This window comes from Pundamilia nyererei, unplaced genomic scaffold (assembly GCF_000239375.1).
Source record: "Pundamilia nyererei isolate P.nyererei 1_Seehausen unplaced genomic scaffold, PunNye1.0 scaffold00389, whole genome shotgun sequence".
Taxonomy (NCBI): Eukaryota; Metazoa; Chordata; class Actinopteri; order Cichliformes; family Cichlidae; genus Pundamilia; species Pundamilia nyererei.
The window spans coordinates 101,638-123,044 of NW_005187790.1; the positions used below are offsets into that span (position 1 = coordinate 101,638).

The 21,407-nt window shown below is 39.2% G+C and overlaps 1 protein-coding gene across 2 annotated transcripts in view; it reads right to left on the minus strand.

The window, feature by feature from the left end:
- cnih3 (cornichon family AMPA receptor auxiliary protein 3) overlaps positions 1-21,407 on the minus strand; it is a 155,728-nt gene that overhangs the window by 29,112 nt on the left and 105,209 nt on the right. Inside the window, exons 4-6 of one of the 2 annotated variants that reach the window (XM_005752886.1) lie at positions 10,444-10,556; positions 3,284-3,427; positions 2,610-2,665 (exon numbers count right to left, since the gene is read on the minus strand). In XM_005752886.1, the coding sequence (XP_005752943.1) occupies positions 2,638-2,665; positions 3,284-3,427; positions 10,444-10,556 (285 nt within the window). In that variant the 3' untranslated portion in view covers positions 2,610-2,637. Of the gene's footprint in view, positions 1-2,609; positions 2,666-3,283; positions 3,431-10,443; positions 10,557-21,407 lie in introns of both variants that reach the window. The other variant, XM_005752885.1, reaches the window with a different exon arrangement.

Consider the following 21,407-nt stretch of genomic DNA (forward strand, 5'->3'; position numbering starts at 1 on the left):
AATTCTTTATGCAGACCATCACTATAGTTATATAACATTAGAGTTTACTCTTTGAATTTGTTATTTTTAATCATTAAAACAAAGCTGAAGTGTGATTTCTGTTGCAAGGGCCATCCTTTCAACGGGCCACATTGACCTTCCAGTCATCAGCTTTAGCGCTACAGTACTACAAGTATGTAGCAAGAGCTCTAAATGGAAAAAAAAATGAAGCTTTATTTGATAAAATTCAAACCTCACATAACAAGAAAAAAATTGCAAGATCAAAATAATATTATTGATGTTCTCATTATTGATGTCAGTTCAAGTTAATCCCCTGCTTAGTTTAAGACAGTGTTTCAACATGAGTTTTGCACTTTTTAGTTCATATTTGTGAAAATTTCTCAAGATTATGTATAGGCCTTGCAAATCCCAGCAAGACAATGGTAAACACAATACTGGGTCTATTACAACAGAAGAGTCGGTTGCTGAACTAGCCTGCCTACAATCTAGGTTGTCAACCAGTTGAAAACATTTGGTGTATCATGATGTGAAAAATACAACAAAGAAGACACAGGGCTGTTGAGCAGCTAGAATATGATATTGGACCAGAATGAGACAAGATTCTTCACCCAAAAGTCCAGCAGTCTTCTCAGTTTCCAGATATTTATGGCATTTGTTTAAAAGGAGAGTATGTCCTTTTTTTCTGGTAATTTTGAGATTCATAAGTCATAATGAGGAGATAAAACCTTCCTTGGATGGTTTTGTGTGTTGAAATCCTATTTTAAGTGGAAAAAATAAATTTTGTAACATTGTATAAGTCCTGCTTATAGAGTGTTACATGCCACTGTTAAGGCTGTTGACCAGTTAACACCAGCCCTTCTTTTTTGTAACTACAAAAGGGCTGAAAAAAGTCTCCGTTTCAGAATTGCTACTCATCTAATTGACAATGAATTTATGTTACACGCACTCACCTTGTAGGCATGAAGATGTGGAAACTTTATTAGCCTCAAGAATCCATTGTTGTACTGGGGACTTAAACAAATTAATGTAATAGTTTCGTGAGGTTTTATTCTTTTGGTTGATGCATAATTTGTGCAATTTGATTTCTAATAAGCCAGTGCCATTCAAAATATAGTAACAGATTTCTCCCTCATACATTCCCTCTTAGGCTAGCCATTGGGAAAGGGGTAGCATTTTACCCAAATGCAACCGGATTGAACCTACTCAAATTTGGCTTGCTTTGCTTTCAGCAGAACTTCCTGATGCTGTAACAAACAAACTGTTTAATTCTTGGACCCTTGGTCAAGAGTGTAGAAACAGGGAGGATCATAAAGGTCAGCAAGTCGCTACAGAAATCACACAAAAAATCTTGGGCGGAAAAGAGGCAAGGACAAATTCTCTTCAATATGTCTTTGGCTTTAGATTTGAAAGTGAATCCACCATCACCTTGTATTGTAGAATACCTGCTGCTGCTGCAGATCAGTCCAATATGAGCTAGAACAGGACAGGATGAAGTGAGATGAAAAAGCAAGATGATTAAACTTTAAGATGAACACTGTCTTTATAACAATAGGCACCTAATTCAGTTATTTTAAAAATGATGATACATTTTTGATAGCCAACCAGTTTTGCTATAAATGTTTGTCCCTATACTGTAATATTATTTAATAAAGACAACCTCTGTTGGTTGAACCTTCCACACAAGTTACTCCATCTACTGACTGATGTAGGCTCTGGTATGAAAATGAATGGGATACATGTGAGCGTAACACATTAGCTCTTTTTCTTTTTCATGCCAGGAGGGAATGCATTACAATCCAACTGCCTTTGTGATCTTGGATATATTTTAAAACTGAAAAAATTTTGAGATTAGCTTTTTCTTATTGGATATAACTAGGTTCATGCCATGTGTCCTGCATTAGGGCAGGAAGGGCAAGAAGTGATATTTAATAATTTCTCCCAAATTAAGCCTGCATTGGCAAAATGCTGCACACGTCCTTAATCCAATTAATAACATGCCTGTGGTATACATTTACCCATTGGTCATGTATTGAAACTTTAAATAGACTGTGTTTAAATAGCTCAATGTGTTTGGAAATTTAAGGACAATAAGTATCGCCTCATATCTCTAAAATATGTTGAGTAATTGCAGCCATTCTCAAAAACAAACATCAGGATTTTGTGCGAGAGTCTAAGTTCAACACTCTCATGATGTTGCTTTTCTACCTGTGTGGTATTGCTGAGATAAACATTGCTGTTAGCAAAGTATTTATACCCCAAGCAGATAGATAAATGGCATTTTTCAACAAGATGAGGACCTTACTGCAATGTTAAGTTGCGGCATTATCACACACATACAAGAGCAACTCCATGTTAAAGTTGCAATCCTTCTTTAGTTGTCATCGAAAACCGTCTTCTGAGTTCTATAACTAGAACTGGAAAAATTTATGTAGTCTGGTCAAAATCATCAAATCCATATAACCACAACAGCCATTCACAGTCCAACATATCAAGATTGAGAAAAGGGCAAATACTGGGGTGGTCATATGGTCAAGATTTCTTCTCAACAATGCTGTTCTGCCTCAATATACTACCATAGAATGAAATATCAAAAAATATAAGGATTGTACCTTTAAGTGTTTCCACTGATAAGACCTATTAGAGGGATATTTCCAGGTTCCACACACTGCAGCACCCACATGACACATGGAACAAGAATCCGTGGTTAATAATAACAGCATCGTTAGACATGAACAAGAAAATTGATTTTAGCAGTAACATCAGGACATGGCAGACAAATTATACAACAATAGACATGTGAATATATCATCAATATTATCAATTATCTTGTTGCACACAGACAACATTTGAACCAGTATGTAGTAGTTTTACCCATCAGCTACACACAGCATTATTGTGGTGCTTGTCAGTGAAGTAAAGAATCAAATTCTCTTAACATCACATGCATTAGCAGTATTACTAGCCTGACATGGCAAACTGGACTTCACAAAGTCATATGAGTACAGGGAGTTGCATGTGATTGCTGGAGAAATGGTTACTTTATTCAGTGATTTGCACTCACATTGCTTCATCAGTTGGGAAATCAAACCAATGTTACATGACCTGCTGATGTTTAGTCTGGGCGGAAGTCAAACACCTCATCAACTGATCCTTTTCTCCCTAAGCTTTTTTAAAAAGTAGCTTCAGTTCAGTTTTACTGCTTATTTATGTGTTGTAATTAGATTAATGCAATCTATTTACATGTAATCCAATTATCTCCCCATACCACCTGCCCTGTGCTCACCAGTAGAGATAGTAGAAGAAGGAAAGGACGAAGAAGGACAGCTTGCACCAGGCCTCCTTCAGGCAGAACTTGAGTGTGTCGCCATTCATCACGGATGCTGGGTCGTACAGCAGCTCCTTAGTGTCCGTTGGGGAATGGAAGTACCTACCACAGAGGGCAAAGACCACACCACGGGTAGTTGACCCATTCCAGACCACGTGAGAAGGGGTGGGACATGTGGGAGAGATGATGGGTGGAAGTGGAGGAGAAGACAGCATGGAAAAAGATGGCATGATGAGTTTTGAGGTACACCATCATGCAGAAGACGTGGGTGAAATTGCAGTTGAATATGTTGATGGAAACAAATCTTTTGATAAACCTTTCCCCTTCATAGTGATTGCTCATGGTTTAACAATTAATTCTAGCTATGAAAAACCTGTCAAGCGTTTGGACTTTATCTGCCCTATTAGCAGCAAATGATACATTCTAGCTTGCTCACAACCTTTAAAAATCAAGGCATTTATCAAAAGGTACCTAAAAGATTAGAAACTAGTCGAGCATGATGGGTCAGAGTTATTTACTGGTCGCATTTTTTCTCTTTTTAATGCTGGAGTTAAATAATAAGATCCTCAAAGTAAAACACATTTATAAATGAGTTTATACAGCTAGCATCCAAAGTTTTTTGAAGAAAACATTAAGAGAATTTTTAACAAATGTGCAAATTATCTACTGAGGAAGTCAAAACCACTACTGCTTCAAAAGTCATGTATTTTGCCATTTGGTAATTTTTAAACGGCCTCAGAGTGAGCATTTATTCATATAGAAATAAAAGATGATTTTTTTATAGATATGACAGAGCTGATACATGATAGTCCAGCACCTAATAATTCAATAAAGAATGCTAACTAGTGTTAATGCTAATAAGCTAGCTAGAAAACAATGATCTGCTATGACGTGATAGTTAACAACATTGACGAAAGCTTAAACGGATGTTCCTAATCACTCTACGCTGGGAAGAAATCTGACCTTGATTTACTATCTGTTATTAATAGTGTTACATTTTTACATATTATTGTAGGAAAGCAGTGCTAGCTGTGAAAGGGAGGCAAGGTTTAGCAGCTACTTGACTCTGGAAATATCCCAGGAAATTTGACTTATCTTGCAGGAATTCCCATTTTCAACAAATGAGCAAAATATGACATCATATTTGAATAGATATCCAAATATATTTTCACCTAGGTCTGTTATGCACTTCTAAAAGTATCAGGGCTGGGGTTTTTCAACTCAGTTACTGTAGCTCATTAAGCTAACAACAAATTCAATAGCAGTAGATTAAATATATGGCAGCACGGTGGCACAGTGGTTAGCACTGTTGCCGCACAGCAAGAAGGTCCTGAGTTCAATTCCAACATCAGGCCGGGGTCTTTCTGTGTGGAGTTTGCATGTTCTCCCCGTGTTTGCGTGGGTTCCCTCCGGGTACTCCGGCTTCCTCCCACCGTCCAAAGACATGCAGCTTGTGGGGATAGGTTAATTGGAAAATCCAAATTGTCACTATGTGTGAATGAATGTGAGTGCGAATGGTTGTCTGTCCCTGTGTGTTAGCCCTGCGACAGACTGGCGACCTGTCCAGGGTGTACCCCGCCTCTCGCCCTATGACAGCTGGGATAGGCTCCAGCGCCCCCCGCGACCCTGAAAAGGATAAGCGGAAGCGAATGGATGGATGGATGGATGGATGGATACATAGGTTGGTTTAAGATAGATTAAATATATAAACTTTAATATGAATTTTCCACTAATTTTTCCTTTCTTCAACTGAGACCTACTGACTGATTGACAAAATAAAGAGAAAATTCAACCCAACATCTACACATCCCAATGCTGTGCTTTTAACATAACCAATACTTGTGAACACTAACAGTTCTCTTCCTTAAAGCTATGTACAAAGAAGATGTGCAGTGCAATCAGAACACAAAACTTAGTGTGATAGGGGAATTGTAAGATGTTTCCTGGAGCTTTCCAGTGAGACCTACTTCAGGATGGCTGTTCAAATTATGACATGGAAAAAATATTCTGTACAGGAAACGAGACATGAGTAAGGAATTGCTGCCTGTTGCTTTAAGGGAGAGCTATTACTGATGCACATTGTCGATGGGGTAATTTTCCCTTAAACGACACCAGAACTGATATAAATGCACAGCAATCTGTAACGTGGAGTGCTGTGTAACAATGCACCAGACCAGTTGCAATAAGAGAGTTGGCTTCAGGTTATTTTTCTGTCTCCTGCTGTGTTTTGCAGGATTTAATGGGAAATGAAGTCCAACCAGGAAGCTGCCATCATTATGTGGCTCAAGAGTTGGGAGTTCGCCTTGTAATCGGAAGGTTGCCAGTTCGAGCCCTGGCTTGGACAGTCTCGGTCGTTGTGTCCTTGGGCAAGACACTTCAGCCTTTGTCTACTGGTGGTGGTCAGAGGGCCCGGTGGCGCCAGTGTCCGGCAGCCTCGTCTCTGTCAGTGCGCCCCAGGGTGGCTGTGGCTACAATGTAGCTTGCCATCACCTGTGTGTGAATGGGTGGATGACTGGATGTGTAAAGCGCTTTGGGGTCCTTAGGGACTAGAAAAGCGCTATACAAATACAGGCCATTTACCATTTAACTGGTATTTCTGCTTCGAACCAAAGCTAACAGATGGCTTATGTTCATACTTTATGGTAATCCATGTATATTTGCCATTTACAGCTCTGAGATGGTTGTACATTTAGGTGTCAAAAATGAATTACATTGTAAATTCACATATTTACATATGTTTGCTGATATTTCATGCATATATGAAATATTCAACAATGCATTTGAAGATGAGCACCACACAAGGGTTCAGTAATGTCCCAACTATACATTACTGAGGATGAGGTGAACATGTCTGGGTAATCATTAAGAGTCTACTAAATAGCTAATTTACATACTAAAAATATCATTAATAATTGAATAATAAATGGAAGTCCCTCGAGTAAAGGTGACAGATGAGACATGAAAACATTTGAGACACACTTCTTCCTTTATGCTAGACATAGAGATGTTTGGTGTTAATAATTTTGTTCACACATAACAAACAGCACTCTAAAACAGCACTCTAAAACAGCTTGCTCTCTAACTCACACACACAGACACACTCTTTGGGAAGGATTCAGCTGGCAAGCAAAGAATTTTAACAACAACACTACAGTGGCCAGGCTGTCTTGGAATTCCCTCTACAACTCCCTACATTGATATTATTGCATGCTAAACTAGTTTTTAAATAATCAAGAAAATATCCCTCACGAATGGACAAGTTGTCAGTTACATCACTGCAGGCTGTATGTAATTACGGTTGCTCTACCGAGGCCTTAATGTTCCTTGTAGCATATGTAGATCTACTTTTGTACTGTGACTTTAACATCCAAAGGATAATTTGAAAAGTAGACAGGCAGTCCTACAGATTATTTCAACTAAGTTACAAGAATTCTGACATTTGAAGATTATTTGTTACAAAATTAAACCTTCTCCAGTTATTTCTTTTCTCTCTACAGACTCAGTCCAAGATCCTAGCTAAATACTTTACGCTTTCTGGGGGTTAAATTGCAAATGTTGAAAATTTGTAATTCTCCAACCACGTGACTAGAATAAGATCCAAGATTTTAGAATTTAGATAGACTAATTAGGTTTTGTGAGAATCTCAAAAGAAACTTGAAACTACCTGACATGAAAGTTAACCATGACATGGTTAACTGTTCCAAGCCATCTTTAAGTATTGGTAAATAGCTTACTATCAGCTGTTTTTATGAGAAATCTCATTACAGTAGTTATTAAGACATTCACTCCCCCATCCACAGCCTACTGTCCTCTCACCATCCCTCACTCTCCTCTGAATCACCCTGTCAATAATTGATCTTTCACCCATCACTCACTCACTTTCTCTGTTCTACTTCCTGCCTATCCCTACTTTCTCCCCATCTTCCTTTCCCTGTCTACTCATCTTTCAGCTCACACATCAGTAGCTGGTGGGCATCTGCAAACTCTGCAGTTAATGAGATAGCAAAATGTTTTCTCTTCTTTCCTCCTTTCTTCTGTAACTTCAACCAGCTGAGCACACGAGCTTGAACCAATGATGCTGCCAGCAGTCCATTTCTATCCCACTAACCAGCGGGAGGACCAGCAACAAAAATGACAGAAGATAAGAGGGAGCAGCAAAGGAAACATGAAAATCACTGAGTGGTGACTCATCTTTTAGACTCTGCATTTAAGAGTCTTGAAAAGCAAAGAAAAATGTACTTGCAACAAATATGGATTTGCTTATACAAAACCGATGTCCTCAAAAATATGGTCAATTATGCTTAGGCAATATCATGGTATCACGGTATAACATGATTTTTCATTTCTGACTATTAAACTCTGTTCAGGTGATGAAGTGAGGGTTCTGAAGTGTGCTGCAAAAAGCAGTATTTAACCATGGACTAAAATAGAAAGAAAATAGAAAATCTGAACGTAGCAAGCATTATGTTATCCACTAATTTGTGAAGTCCCATACTAGCCATCTCTAAAAATTTGTGACGGTCACTAGCCAATCAGCATACCTTGGTTTACCCTCCTTTCTTACACTCACAATTACCCTTAAAAATCATGCTGTTTTATCAATGACTTAAACTAGCAACTGAGTCGATAAAATCATCAGGAGAGTGTTTAATGTGGTCCAAGAAAAAGGGAGCACAAAGCCGTTTTTTGGCCACAAATCTCAGGCCAGAAATAGCCCCAGTGCAAGTTGGAGGTCATTGCTCAACGAAACCAACATAACCATCTCATCGATAAAGCACAGATATGACCACTGTGATTACTGAACCAGACTCCTTTCACTCATTTTCTGTGTTTAGAAGTTCCATACACAGAAATTATGAATAGAATTAGTGACAGAGAGCAGTCCAATTTCCAGCAGTCCAACTTATTGCTGGCAATACAGCTATAGCTCTGGCCATGGTTGAACAGGGATCGGCTAGCCTGTAGCCATACTCCTGTGACTCCCTCAGGACACCATGGGGGACACAGTTTTATGCATTCTCCACAAAACACATATAAACTGGTTAGGCAAACTCCCAAGCACCCTGAAATATCCTACACAGGATTAAGAACTGGTGCAGTGTTTAATGACCAGCATGCATTGTTCTTCCAGAATTGCTGGTTCAACTAACAGATGGACTCTCCTCACCTGTACCCTAGCATAGACTTTCCCAGTCAAGCTGAGAAGTATGATACACTTAAAGTTGAAACATGCTCTCCAATCCCCCTTCTTGAAGAGTGGAACCACCACCTCAGTCTGCCAATCCAGAGGCACCATCCACACAGTGTTGCAGAGGGGTGTCCGCCCTGACAGTTCACAACATCCAGAGCCTTGGGAAACTCAGGGTTAATCTCATTCACCTTAGGAGTTCATCCACCAAGGAGTTGATTAACTGCATCAGTGACTTCACCTCCAGTGAAGGGTGAATCAGCTTCTTCGTCTCCACACTCTGCTTCCACTACGAAGGAGTGCCAGCGGGATTGAAGAGATGCTCAAGTATTTCTTCAATCATTTGACTATGTTCTTGAGGTTGAGGTTAGCAGAGTCCCATTCCTACTGTATACAGTGTGGATAGGGAGCTCCTTCCCCTTCCCTGAGCTAGTGCCTAACTGGAGTTTTTGCCTTGAGCTGCACTCTGGAATCACATAAGTTGCCATGCTCAACAGGACCACTTCTCCAGCTTGACAGCTCTCTTCACCTCCAGTATCCACCATCTGGAGATTACAGCCAAAACATGGAGCATAACATACAGCCTCAAGTCACCTCTGCAATAGAGGTGCTGAAGATGGTCCATTCAGACTCAACGTACCAAGCTTCTGTCAGAATGCTTTCAAAGTTCTATCAGAGGTGGGAGTTGAAGATCCTGCAGACCGGGGCCAGCACATCCTCACTATTCACATCTGGATGTGTCAGTCCTGTCCAGTATTCTCCCCTGCAGCTGACACCTCTGCTCCTCTCTTCACTCACGTGTCTAGAACATACGCGTGAAGATCTGATAATACAATTACAAACTCGATCATTAACCTTAAGCTTAGGTTCTCCTGGTGCCACGTGCACTTATGAATACTCTTATTTTTGAATGTGGCGTTCATTATAGACAAACTGTGATTACCACAAAAGTCAAACAACAGAACACGATTTGGTTTCAGATCATTGTTAACTGTTTGACTGTTGTTTAAGATTTTTGGGGTATGGGGTTGTGGTTCAAGGTAGTTTTAACTGTGTGGTCAAGGCCACATCTACTTGCTATCATTCCTTACCATAATAATAAGAGGTAAGTTTACTTTTAATTTTTCTTGGATAAATGTATTCGTAATGTGAATTTGCATGGCATTTATTCGGCTCTGGTAGGATGAACTGGCGCTCTGTACTGAGCTGTTAATAAGCAGTCAGGTTTTGAAAACCCTGTATATGTATTTTTTTAATATCCCTGGTGACCATTAAAGCAAAGTTATAGATTTTATGACATTCGTTAGATAGGAGATTTAAAACTGCCCAAACGCTTCACAAAGACATCTACAGAGAAGTACTTTGAATACATCCAGACAGAAAAAAGGGTTGTAGAATTAAAGTGGTAAACTATAAGACTTCTTCTTAAGCAATGGTTGAAAATTGTGCATTAACATAAAAGAGGTTTATAGCATTAAGTAGCATTTTTATTCATGTTGTATTGCCACTATTGCGCAATACAATTATCATTTATTTAGTTCTCTTTAAAGGCTCGGTATAAGTAGTTTACAGAGAAATTTTGCTCAAATGACAGAAAAAGTACATCTGTTGGTTACTGTTTCCATCTCAGGATTTATACATATATTGTGCAGTAGTAAGTATTTATAACAGCAGGATAAGGGATTCACTTCAAATAGTGCTGAAATAAAACATTAATGTCTGGCTACATACTGTATATTGTATATGTTAGGTGAAAAATTCATTGCTTGAGTCTCTTGCTAACAGATTTTCTTATAAATAAAATAAAATATCTGAATCATAAGCCTCATCTTTTAATGCAAATGTCTTTGGGTCAAAACAACCTTAGCCAATAAGATGCCATCTGAAAAATCAGGGCAGATACACACGGGACGATGGATTGGATAGTTACCTCCACGTGTTGTAGAAGAGCAGGGGAATGTTGAGGCCCACAGTCAGCCACTCCTGAGCACACAGGAACATGATGCAGAACAACACATGGATGGAGTACTCTGGCAGCACCAGCTACAGGACAGAGAGAAATAGGAGAAAAATCGATTGCTAAAGTTAAAGACCTTTTCAGCAGGCTTATGTCTCCTTGTTGCATTATTTGGCACCATTGTTATCAGATATTGGGTGAGTGGCATTTGCTTTAAGACAAGGACTGAGTGATAGTCCAGAACTATATTTAATTAAACACAATGGCAGTTGGTGAGCAGATGCCACATTATCATTTTAATTCCCAACAGTGCAGGAAAACACTTCATTGTTAGCATTTAAACCCTAACCCAACATATATTTACCCATTAAAAATCTGCTTATATGCAATTCCCCCAATTCATAATACGGAGAGCTTTGCGTCATAATGGTTATTTCATAGTGATGGCAGAGCTTCGTTGTTATTGTTATTGTCATAATTGTTAAATATTAAAATACATATAAATTTCCTTTTAAATATTAACATGTCAAAGTATCTTTATTTATCCTTTGCTTTTTGTGGTTCAGTTACTTAAGTTACTTTAGGTCAAACTAAACAGATATATATTTGCCTGCCAAAGGAGTTGGCGTGCAATCAGCATGGCTAAAATTGCTTGTCATGCAAATCCCTGTGAACACCTGAATACCCAGTATTTTTGTCCACTGAAATCAGTGGCAGCTTTTTACCACTTTACGAAATATAATTCACAAAGAAAGCCACTTCACTTTTCATGTATATTTAACAGCATACAGGGCGATGAATTCAAAACCGCCTGGCCTTGAACATTGCTCAGTACGCTGCCATAAAGAGGCAGTGTTCAGGATGCATTATTCAGACTGCTACACGTTTCCTAATAAAGGAGAAACACATTTCCATTGAATAGCTCTTTAAGTGCAGGAGACCAGAAATATGCTGCTAAGACAAAACCTAAATATATCGATTCGAGTTCACACATTGGGAAGGGATGCTCCACACAATGCACAACGCACATGCCAATGCAGCATTCATGTTGTACATTGACAACAACACAGACACACACGCTCCGCTCCCACCTGGGATAACAACGTATTAAAATACAAAGAGTGACACTGAGCTGAACAGCAGCCCTCTTGTTCAAATCCTTAATTCATGTTGGTTGACAGCACAGATGACAGTATAAACACAATCCATCAGCGCAGAAGACACGCAGGAAAACTAAGCACTTAAAACTTTTTTCCTGTTCTCTCAATGTTTAAAAGGATTTTAATGTACCTAAAGGCCTTGTTTAATGGTGTGACACTGGTCGCAAAATTGTAAAACAAGAGTAAACTCAGATGAACAAATGTATAAAATATATTATGTGTAATTCTGAATACTCTCAAAGGTATTTAAATGTTTTTTTGTGCGTACAAATGTGTAAATATCTGGGCAAACAGGAATTTGACCACAAGAGGAAAACTACAGGTAACATCAGGAGGGCGTTCTACATGCTGGAAGATTTGTTTGGGATCAAACTTAAGAAAGAGCTCTCTTTCTGGAGAAGGTTGGCAACTAAGTATAAAACTCAGATTTTTCTACTGGGGGAATCCCACTAGAAACCAGTAGCCATGATAGTGTGAACAAGTCTTTTCTTTGGTCTGTTTGTTTTTAATTTCTTTTTCTTACTAGAACACCCTGTTGGCTGCTAAAGTGGCGACATTCTTAAAAAACTGCACAAAAATTGTTTCAGGTGACAACACACATTTAGTTGACCTTCTAACGTCTACAGCTGAAAAAAAAAACAGCAACCAGGCACTGCAGCATCTGTTTACATTCTTACAAATGGGCATTCAGACAAACAAAAGAGTTAAATCAAATGGTCTGATCACAAACTACTTCGTCAAGGTCAGCTGAGGAGTCAGCTATATTTGTATGAACAGCTGTTTAGGAATTTGTCATCCTAATAAACTACTATTTTTTTTATTGTGTGCTGTCACATCCAACTTGGTGACCACATAGTATAGTGGTTTACCCATTTGCATTACAAATAAAAGGTAGTTGGTTCAATTCCAACCAGAGACAGAAATCCCCTCTGGGCCAATGTCAGAAAGGGAAGCAATGACAACTCTGTAGAGCTTCCTGCTGTGATGGTAGCTTCTGCTTTTTCACAATCATAAGTGCATAGAGCTTACTACTGAGATTGCCATTACTACAACCACATACATGAATCTGTTACAGATTTATAATTTATTTCATGGCTCAGAATGGAAATGCAGAAAAATAACGAGAAATGCAAATAGCGATAATTATTAAACCCATTATAAAGTGTTGGCAACTCTGCTGTGATTAATTTGAATTCAGTGAATGTGTTCACAATACAGAAAGAGTTTGTTTGTATGCCTCAGTGAGGATTATGAACTACACACTGACCCATATCACAGAGGGAGTTTTTCCTTCCCTGTGTCGCCGAAGTGCTTGCTCACTCTCTGTATATATATTATTGTAGGGTCTACCATTCAATATAAAGTGCCTGGAGGCGACTGAGGTTGTGATTCAGTGCTGTTTAAATAAAACTGAATTGAATTGAAAAAAAAAAAATCAAGACTATTGCCACCATTTTTGTGCTCGCTATGCACTCAAGGGTTGAGTTTTGTTTAGAATTAGGGTTCAGATATAGAGTTGTGATGGTTAACATTAGGGTACGCTTGAGAACACATTATTCATCAGCCATCGGATGTCTTAACATACACATATAAAAAAAATGTGTGTGTTGGAGCATATGCAATGAAAATTATGCTAATGGGTATCAAACTATATCTTTCTGAAGCTCTGTGTGTCTGTGTATGTGTTGACTGAAAACCCATCTGGGACTGCCTGGCAGGGACTGGAGATCTGTTTCTCTAGCTGTGGAGCCCAGGGGCCACCCTTACAACCATCTGATCCATCGTTTGTCAGTCTTCACATGGGGCTCTAGATTTTACCCCCATGTGAACACTTTGTAGAGCTTCCTCCACACCGAGCAGAGAGCACTCATGACATTTGTACTATGACCCTTAATGGATACACAAATGCACGAACATGTTTATTGCTGTGACTAAAATATAACAGGCACAAGTTGAAGATGCAATATGTGACATTACCATTGGTAGGAAACAACACCCTTGTAACACATGTCCAACCAAGCATCCGTCTCCAGGGCTGAAACATGAAGCCATTGTGGAGCTGCCAAGGATTGCACTTCTTCTGATTGCCACTTGAAGTTGTCACCAATAGTGAGTCAGTCACCATGGATTCCCATTTCGAAATGTTTACAGCAGGGGTCCCCAATCCCAGTCCGCAAGGGCCGGTGTCCCTGCAGGTTTTAGATGTGTGCTTGATCCATCACAGCTGATGTAAATGGCTAAATGACCTCTTGAAGTTCTCCAGAGGCCTGGTAATGAACTAATCATGTGATTCAGGCGTGTTGACCCAGGGTGAGATCTAAAACCTGCAGGGACACCGGCCCTTGTGGACTGGGATTGGGGACCCCTGGTTTACAGCATAAAAAAAGCACGTTTGTAGTCTTGTTTAGCCTGGATATTGGAAGTGTTGCCTTTCATGTCAACTATATGTTGTATGTTGCAGAGGTGGGACCAAGTCATTGTTTTGCAAGTCTCAAGTAAGTCTCAAGTCTTTATCGTCAAGTCTCAAGTAAAGTCACAAGTCTGAAATTTTGAATTTCAAGTCCTTTCGAGTCATTAAAAAAAACGAAAAAAATAATGTTGCAGTTATGCTAAATGTAAATATTAGACCATGTAATTTTTAAATCTGTGTTTTTCTCAACACATGACAAAATAGTGAACTTAGAAAATATACACAAATTGTGAAATTGCACCTCTTTAAAATGCAGCTCAATTAAACCTAGCTCCAAGAATAATTTTCACCGACAGTTCTGAGATAAGCTGCATGTTATTCTTGGATGCGGTTGTAGGACCGCTTTAAAATCGCATGACAAAAATATCATACACATTTAAAAAAAACTGCATCACCAACGTAGCCTGGAAAACATTTGCTAGTTAGATGAAGTCAGCTATCTCATCGTAGCATATTTATATGCATATTTATAATTATACGGTTCTTGGAGTGAGTGCATACACTCATGAAGTTTAGTAACTTCCGGTCACTGCAACAAGCCCAGGTACAGTTTACCGACGGATGGGTACAGGACCTTGAAATGCACCGTGTAGAACGAAAGACCATCGCACCTATCATAAGTTTACCAGTCTCACAAATCGTCTTCATAAATACACATTCGTTAATCGTTTATTAATAGGACCTTTGAGCTCAACGATAATTAATTAGTAGTGGAAATAATTTCTGGTTCGCATCACAGAAATGTAGCAATGACAATAATATTGGATGCTGTAATCGTACTGGGCAATTAGTGATACAAAAAACCAGTTTTATCCTGTGAATAAAAGTATATGTTTTTGTCAATGTACCATAATAACAGAAGCGAAACGCAATAATGTGTCAGGACAATTTACTATTTATGCACAATAAACAAAGGAGCATAGCGCGACAATTTCTGTTCAGCGCTAGACTTGCTTGTAACCTATATCACTAATTATGTTATGAAAATGACGTATTAACTACTAAAAAACACTGACCTTCGTGGAAATGCTTGGAGCAGACTAACCTGTGAGCTGGAGTGTTCTGGGATGTTATATTTGATCTTTGAATGGCTGCAATCCAGGCCATCCGTCGCCTGTTTGTCACTTCGGAAACATGGCTCGAACAATTTCTCTTCAACGACGTAATCCGATAACAACCGATCTCTTTACCCGTCGGCTTCCCGTGGCTGTCATGCGACCGGCTATTGCAGTTAATAATACAACAGCTTCTTGACATTTTTGTGTTTCTTTTTATCGCTGTATAACTGATTTTAATTGAAAGCCTGCGTGCGCTAGTACCGCTTGCCACGAGTTCCCAGAATCCTTTGCGGTTCTACCCGTGAATGACGTCACATTTTCAATCTCTATATAATATGCATGTTAAATTTTATATTTGGGGTAAAATATCAAGTCTTTTCAAGTAAACCGGTTCAAGTCCAATTCAAGTCCCAAGTCATTGGTGTAAAAGTCCAAGTCAAGTCACAAGTCTTAGAACATTTTTTCAAGTCAAGTCTAAAGTCATAAAATTAATGACTCGAGTCTGACTCGAGTCCAAGTCATGTGACTCGAGTCTGACTCGAGTCCAAGTCATGTGACTCGAGTCCACACCTCTGGTATGTTGATTGATTTTTTTCTTGTATTACTGGAGTTCAGTGTGTAGACACTTTGTTTCACAGGTGTCCTTAAACAGGAAACTGTAGCTGCTAGCTGTTTGCTAGGCCTCACCTTCCACTAACTGGAGCTGCTAACCTGTCCAATACATTTGTGCTGCAGTGTGCGAGAATGCTATCGCAGTATTTGCACAGTTCCTATTAAGCAACGATTTAGCAAGTGTTTGTTGACAGTGCACTGCAACTGTACAGTTTATGAATGATTGCACTAGCAAGCTTCTTAGTCAAGCTCCCTAGAGTTCACTGATAAATCCGCCCACTGTTACTAATAAGGCTGCTTCTAGCGCCAAAAAACCCTAACAGAAAATGTCAAGGTTCAAAATGCTTAGCCATCATGATGCCACCCACTGGTTTCGAAGTTTGTTTTCTATATATACATATACATACATAGAATATCTATGTATATGCAAAGCTACTGCATTGGATTGAATTAGTATGTCAAGAATTCATCATAATTTGCTGCAGCATTTACATCATATTTAGAAAGTTTAAAAACAGCTTTATAGAGTTGCATCAGAAATTACACTCCTTGAAGTTACCACTCTGCTTTCTCTGTAGGTGTCAGTCTTATTTTCTAACAGTCAGTACTGAATGACTGTTAAATTAGGGTTGCTGAACCACAAGAAAACTGGTTAAATTGCCACGAAAAAAGATTGTGTTATATCAGGGGTAGGCAACCTTTCTGATGATGAGTACCATCTAAAATTTCCTCAGAAGTCAATGTGCCATATGATTGCATTAGCAATACATTTAATAACGCTCTATATTAACAGTTACACACTATATAGAACAACTTTATAGAATTATATTTGTTCGCAGATGTTGGCAGCTATCAGTGAATAGTTATCAGCTATTCTGAAACAAAAAAAGACACTTTTTTATCCATAGCAACTTCATAACAGCAAATTAACTGTACAACAGAAAATGCAAATGCTATTTATGGTCTCCTCACAACAATGATAAGAAAAATAAACTGGGCTAATATGGCATGTTTGTTAATACAGGGATACACGTGTTAATGTGATCTCTGGTCTCCCACTCAGAGACACAGGTCTCCGAGTGTCCAGCATTCAGACGGCTACCTGAGGACACTCATGTGAGAGAAAATCTGCTCACACAGATATGTAGAGCCAAGTACTGTCAATAAGGCCTCTGCAATGTTCTGAAGACAGTTAAACTTGTCAGGTAGTGATGTCCAGCAGGTGAAAAGGCAAGTTCCATGAACACGCACAGCTATGGATTCCAGCTGTGTTCGTAGTTCTGTAAACTTTGACCCCCACAGAGTCGAGCTTTTCAGTTCAATCAGCTGCATTTTGATGTCCGCTTTGTCCAGCCAGTTAATGTGAGACAAACCCAGCTGCTCATTAAAGCTTTCTGGTTTGATCAGTCTCGAGTCTACGGATGTATCAGTGTATTTCCGTGGTGCTGATGCTGCGCTGAGCGGACAGCTCCTGAAGCATTTGAAGGCCGGAATGTAGAAATTTCAACGTCGCTTGAAAAAACTGCCAGCTAGCAACATCCCTCTCATCGGTAGGCTATGTTATTTTTAGCCAATTACAAGTTGAATCTGGTAGTTGGGGTTGTTAGCTAAGATATCGTCATCAAGAAGCGGCACAACTAATGTGTCTATGCGAGCTAATTTGCGATGTGCAACGCTGGCCCGGTCATTTATTTTTTAATGCACCTTCTCAGATTAATTCACTGCGTGCCGTGCATGCCATCAGTTAACCCAGTCGGCAACCCTGGTTGCCGACCCTTGTGTTATATTGATTGTGTAAAAGAATCAAGGGATTAAAAAAGAATGATAGAAAAATATCATAGGAATAATCACAGTTAGCGGGGGTTTTTTGTAAAGCTTTAGGCTACGTCCACACGTACACGGGTATTTTTGAAAACTGAGATTTTCCGTTTTCGTTTTAAAAAATAATCCCGTCCACACGTAAACGCTGAAATGAAGGAAAACGCTGCTAGGAACATGCCAAAGCAACAGGTGGTGATATATTCCTAACCTGTAGAAATGTTGGCCAATCAGAAGTCTAGAAGCCTTGGTGGGAAATAGTAAACAAGGATGGGGTATAGAAGCAGAACCGAGTCGTGTGGAGGGACAGTAACTGTGTGTGTATATGTAAGCATTTAAACACTGCAGAGAATACAATTAACAGTAATAGAATTGTAGAAATTCATTTCACCGAAACAATAACGTGGCGCACAGTGTGACGTCAAAAAAGGTGCACACCTTTGACGCTGCGTTTTCTCCGTTTTCTCCGTTTTTCTCGTCCACACGTAAATGCAAAAACTGAGTTTTCAAAAATATCCACCCTGGCCGGAGTTTTTAAAAATCTCCGTTTTCAGTGACCAAAAACGCCGTTTACGTGTGGACGAAAGGTGCAAACGCATAGAAAAATCTGCATTTTCAAAAATACCCGGGTACGTGTTGACGTAGCCTTAAAGTGGACGTGAAACACTACATGTATAAAGGCAAAGTTACATCATGGAGCCCTGCTCTCAAAAACTAACAGTGATGTAACTCTGTCTGTGGAGCTGGATTTAGGATATAAGGGCTTAAAGTTTTTAAAACAAGTGCCATCTTATATCAGTGGGTTAGTTGGTTGATTGTGGCCAATAGACTTACATTAGTTTATGTCAGCTAATTAGTAACAGACCTAAAAATGAGGACCTAAAAATCAGGGAAAAGTTAACACGCTGGCCACCAAATGCTAATGTTAAATTGAAAAAGGGGAAACAATTGGATTTTATTTATTAACTTTCCAGCACATGAACAACTTTTCGTAAAGACACCACTTGAGTGAACATCACTACTTAGTCGTGGTGATAAACTATGTTGTAGGTTGTGATACGAGTATTATAGCAAAGGTGGTAGTGGTAGTTCTTGCCATCGCTCCAGCTGTTTATTTCTGCATTATTTTCTGTATTGTACTTGTCCTCTTAGAAGTAAGTATTACTGCAAATCAATACTAATCAATGATCTTTATCCTGTGATGAATCATTACTATTCTGATTGGGAGTGGTCTCTTAAAATGGCACCCATTCCCAGGGTACAACTGTCAGTAAATGCTTTGATGAGAATGAATCAAAACACCTATGAGTTCACTGTTCACATCAAATTACCAAATATCTTTGGGAAGAATGGCGAGCCACTCTTCTCTGGTTTAAGAAACTTGGAGAAACCATGACAAGGTGGAGAGAAGCTGAAACTCTGCTCTGATACAATGTGGTGGCCCAGGGCCTTAACAAGACCTCATGATGTCATTATATTAGAGTGGACATTTGTAAGAAACACATTCATCTTGTGTCTCCATCCATTGTATTTCCATCCACTGTCACTTTGTCCGGAAAACAGCCTATTTTCTTACAGGCGCCATTTCCCTCTCATTACCCCTACGCCGAGGCAAATAGCTCCCAGACGCCTTACTGCATTTTGCCATCCAATGTGGTAAATGCAAACTCCTGCCCACGCTTCTTTCAGAACCCAAGTGGAGCCTGTCAGGGCTCTCTCAAACTCGCCCTCAACCTCTCCTTGTCCAATTAGTGAGGCCACCTGCCATGGAGTGTGCTCGCTCACAACAGCTTTTAGAAAATCTGTCTTTTCAGGCAGTCCCACTGAGGGATGCAGGGTAAGAATGCCAGGTCACAGAGCAATACTCACAGCTAATAAGGGAAATAAATCAGAGGATAAAAGACATGAGAACGAGAGGGAAACGATGAAGCTGAGCAAGTATCACCACTCTTCATATCACCTCAGTCATGCTGACGCCTAGTTTGTCACCCGCCTGACTATGCTGAGCAGACTGTCTGAAAGCACACAGAACAGTGCACTTCAATGCGGGGATTTACTCACTGACTGGAATTTGATGCGGTGACTGAGTTCAACCATCTGATCTAGGTAGGTGGGTTGAAAACAGCTCCTGACTCTGATGTTACTTTCACCATATCACATTCTTATATTGTTTTTGCTCTGTTTCACTCTTTGATATTTGACTTTATATAAAAGATGGATGTAGCCACCGTAGCAACACCCATCTGTTAGCAAAAAGACTGAAGCAGAAAGATTTAGCTGTTGCCATGTTAGCTTTTTAAAGTCAGTCATCATGAGCATGGAATAGCATGCAATAATGGCACAATAAAACACACTCTACTTTATCATCCAGAAGGGCATGCTTTAAAGCCAATCCAATACAGGTTTATTTTTTACACAATCAAATTACAATAACAGTTGCCTCAAGATGCTTTCCACTGTGAGGTAAAGAGCTTCAATACTGATGGGCACCATAATTTACAAAATACATAATGTTCATTGAATCTAGAGATTAGAGGCAGAAACTCATTAGTAAAATGTTTAATGGGGACAGAGATTAGGGGAGCCAAGAGCTACACTTCCATCTTCAGAAACAGAATGAAAGGAGTGATACAGAACCATGATCATATCAAAAGGGTTATCAGATTTAGTGGAACAGTGAACAGACTCTCAGGCAGTCTACACCAAGGGATCACTGAAGACAGTATGCAGCTATGGAAACTGAAACAGGGGAAATGGCTAAAACCATTTCTTAATTAACCAAAACTATTTTAATTAGTGATATTTATTATTAAATATTTTTGATATTTCATTTTAATGCAGAACACAAAGGTAACCATTTACTTCCCCCAGCTACCTTTTATGCTGCTTTTTGTCATTCATGACATATTTGGGATTTTTAGTAGGACACATTAAATTTTTGAATAAACACAGCTCAATTTGTACTACAACAGCTCATATACTGTACTTTCCAAAACAAGGGCACAGTAATCAGTTTCTCTACAAACCTACATAACTATGTATACATTTTTGAATGGTGAAATAGTACAAATTCTACTTAACAGTAGCTTATTCATTTGTGACCACTTGGGGCACTTGTACAGTGGGGTGGCTGTAGCTCTGGAGGTAGTGCATAATATATAACTAATGATAAAGGTTGATGGCTCAATCCCTGATTGCCCCAGTTTGCATGAAGGCAGGATAATAACCCCAAGTTACTCTCTCATGCTTCCATCAGTGTGTGATTGTTAGATGTAAAGCACTCACACAGAAAAAGCATTAAAAAAGCGCTTGTGTGAATGAGACATGTTGAGTAAAGTGTTTTGAGTGCTCAGGTAGAGTAGAAAAGTGCTATGTAAGAACAGGGCCATTTCTGACTCCTCATTGAAGAAATTTACACTTTTATTGTTTTCCTCACAATACAATCCATAGAGATGTTCTCCAGTCCAGATGCATTCATTCCTGGATTCATATGATGAAACCAGTACGAAAAAGCTTGCATGAACAGTGCCGAATCATCTCTGCAAGCTCTCGTTCTCCCTCTCTACTGTTGCACAATATGTAATTTTGCAATTTTTGGGTTGTATGGAAGCCCCAAACGCAATTTCATTGTTCTTGACAATGACAATAAATAAATACTAATAAAACCACAATTGTGGCATAAAACTGCTTCCATAACACTGAACTATGATAAAGAGACCAATGTTCAGCTGGGTTGGATTATCCAGATGCCATTTTCGGAATATGACCATATAGTATAGTATAGTAAAGTTGGCGGCCCATCCAAGAAGCAAATAGAAA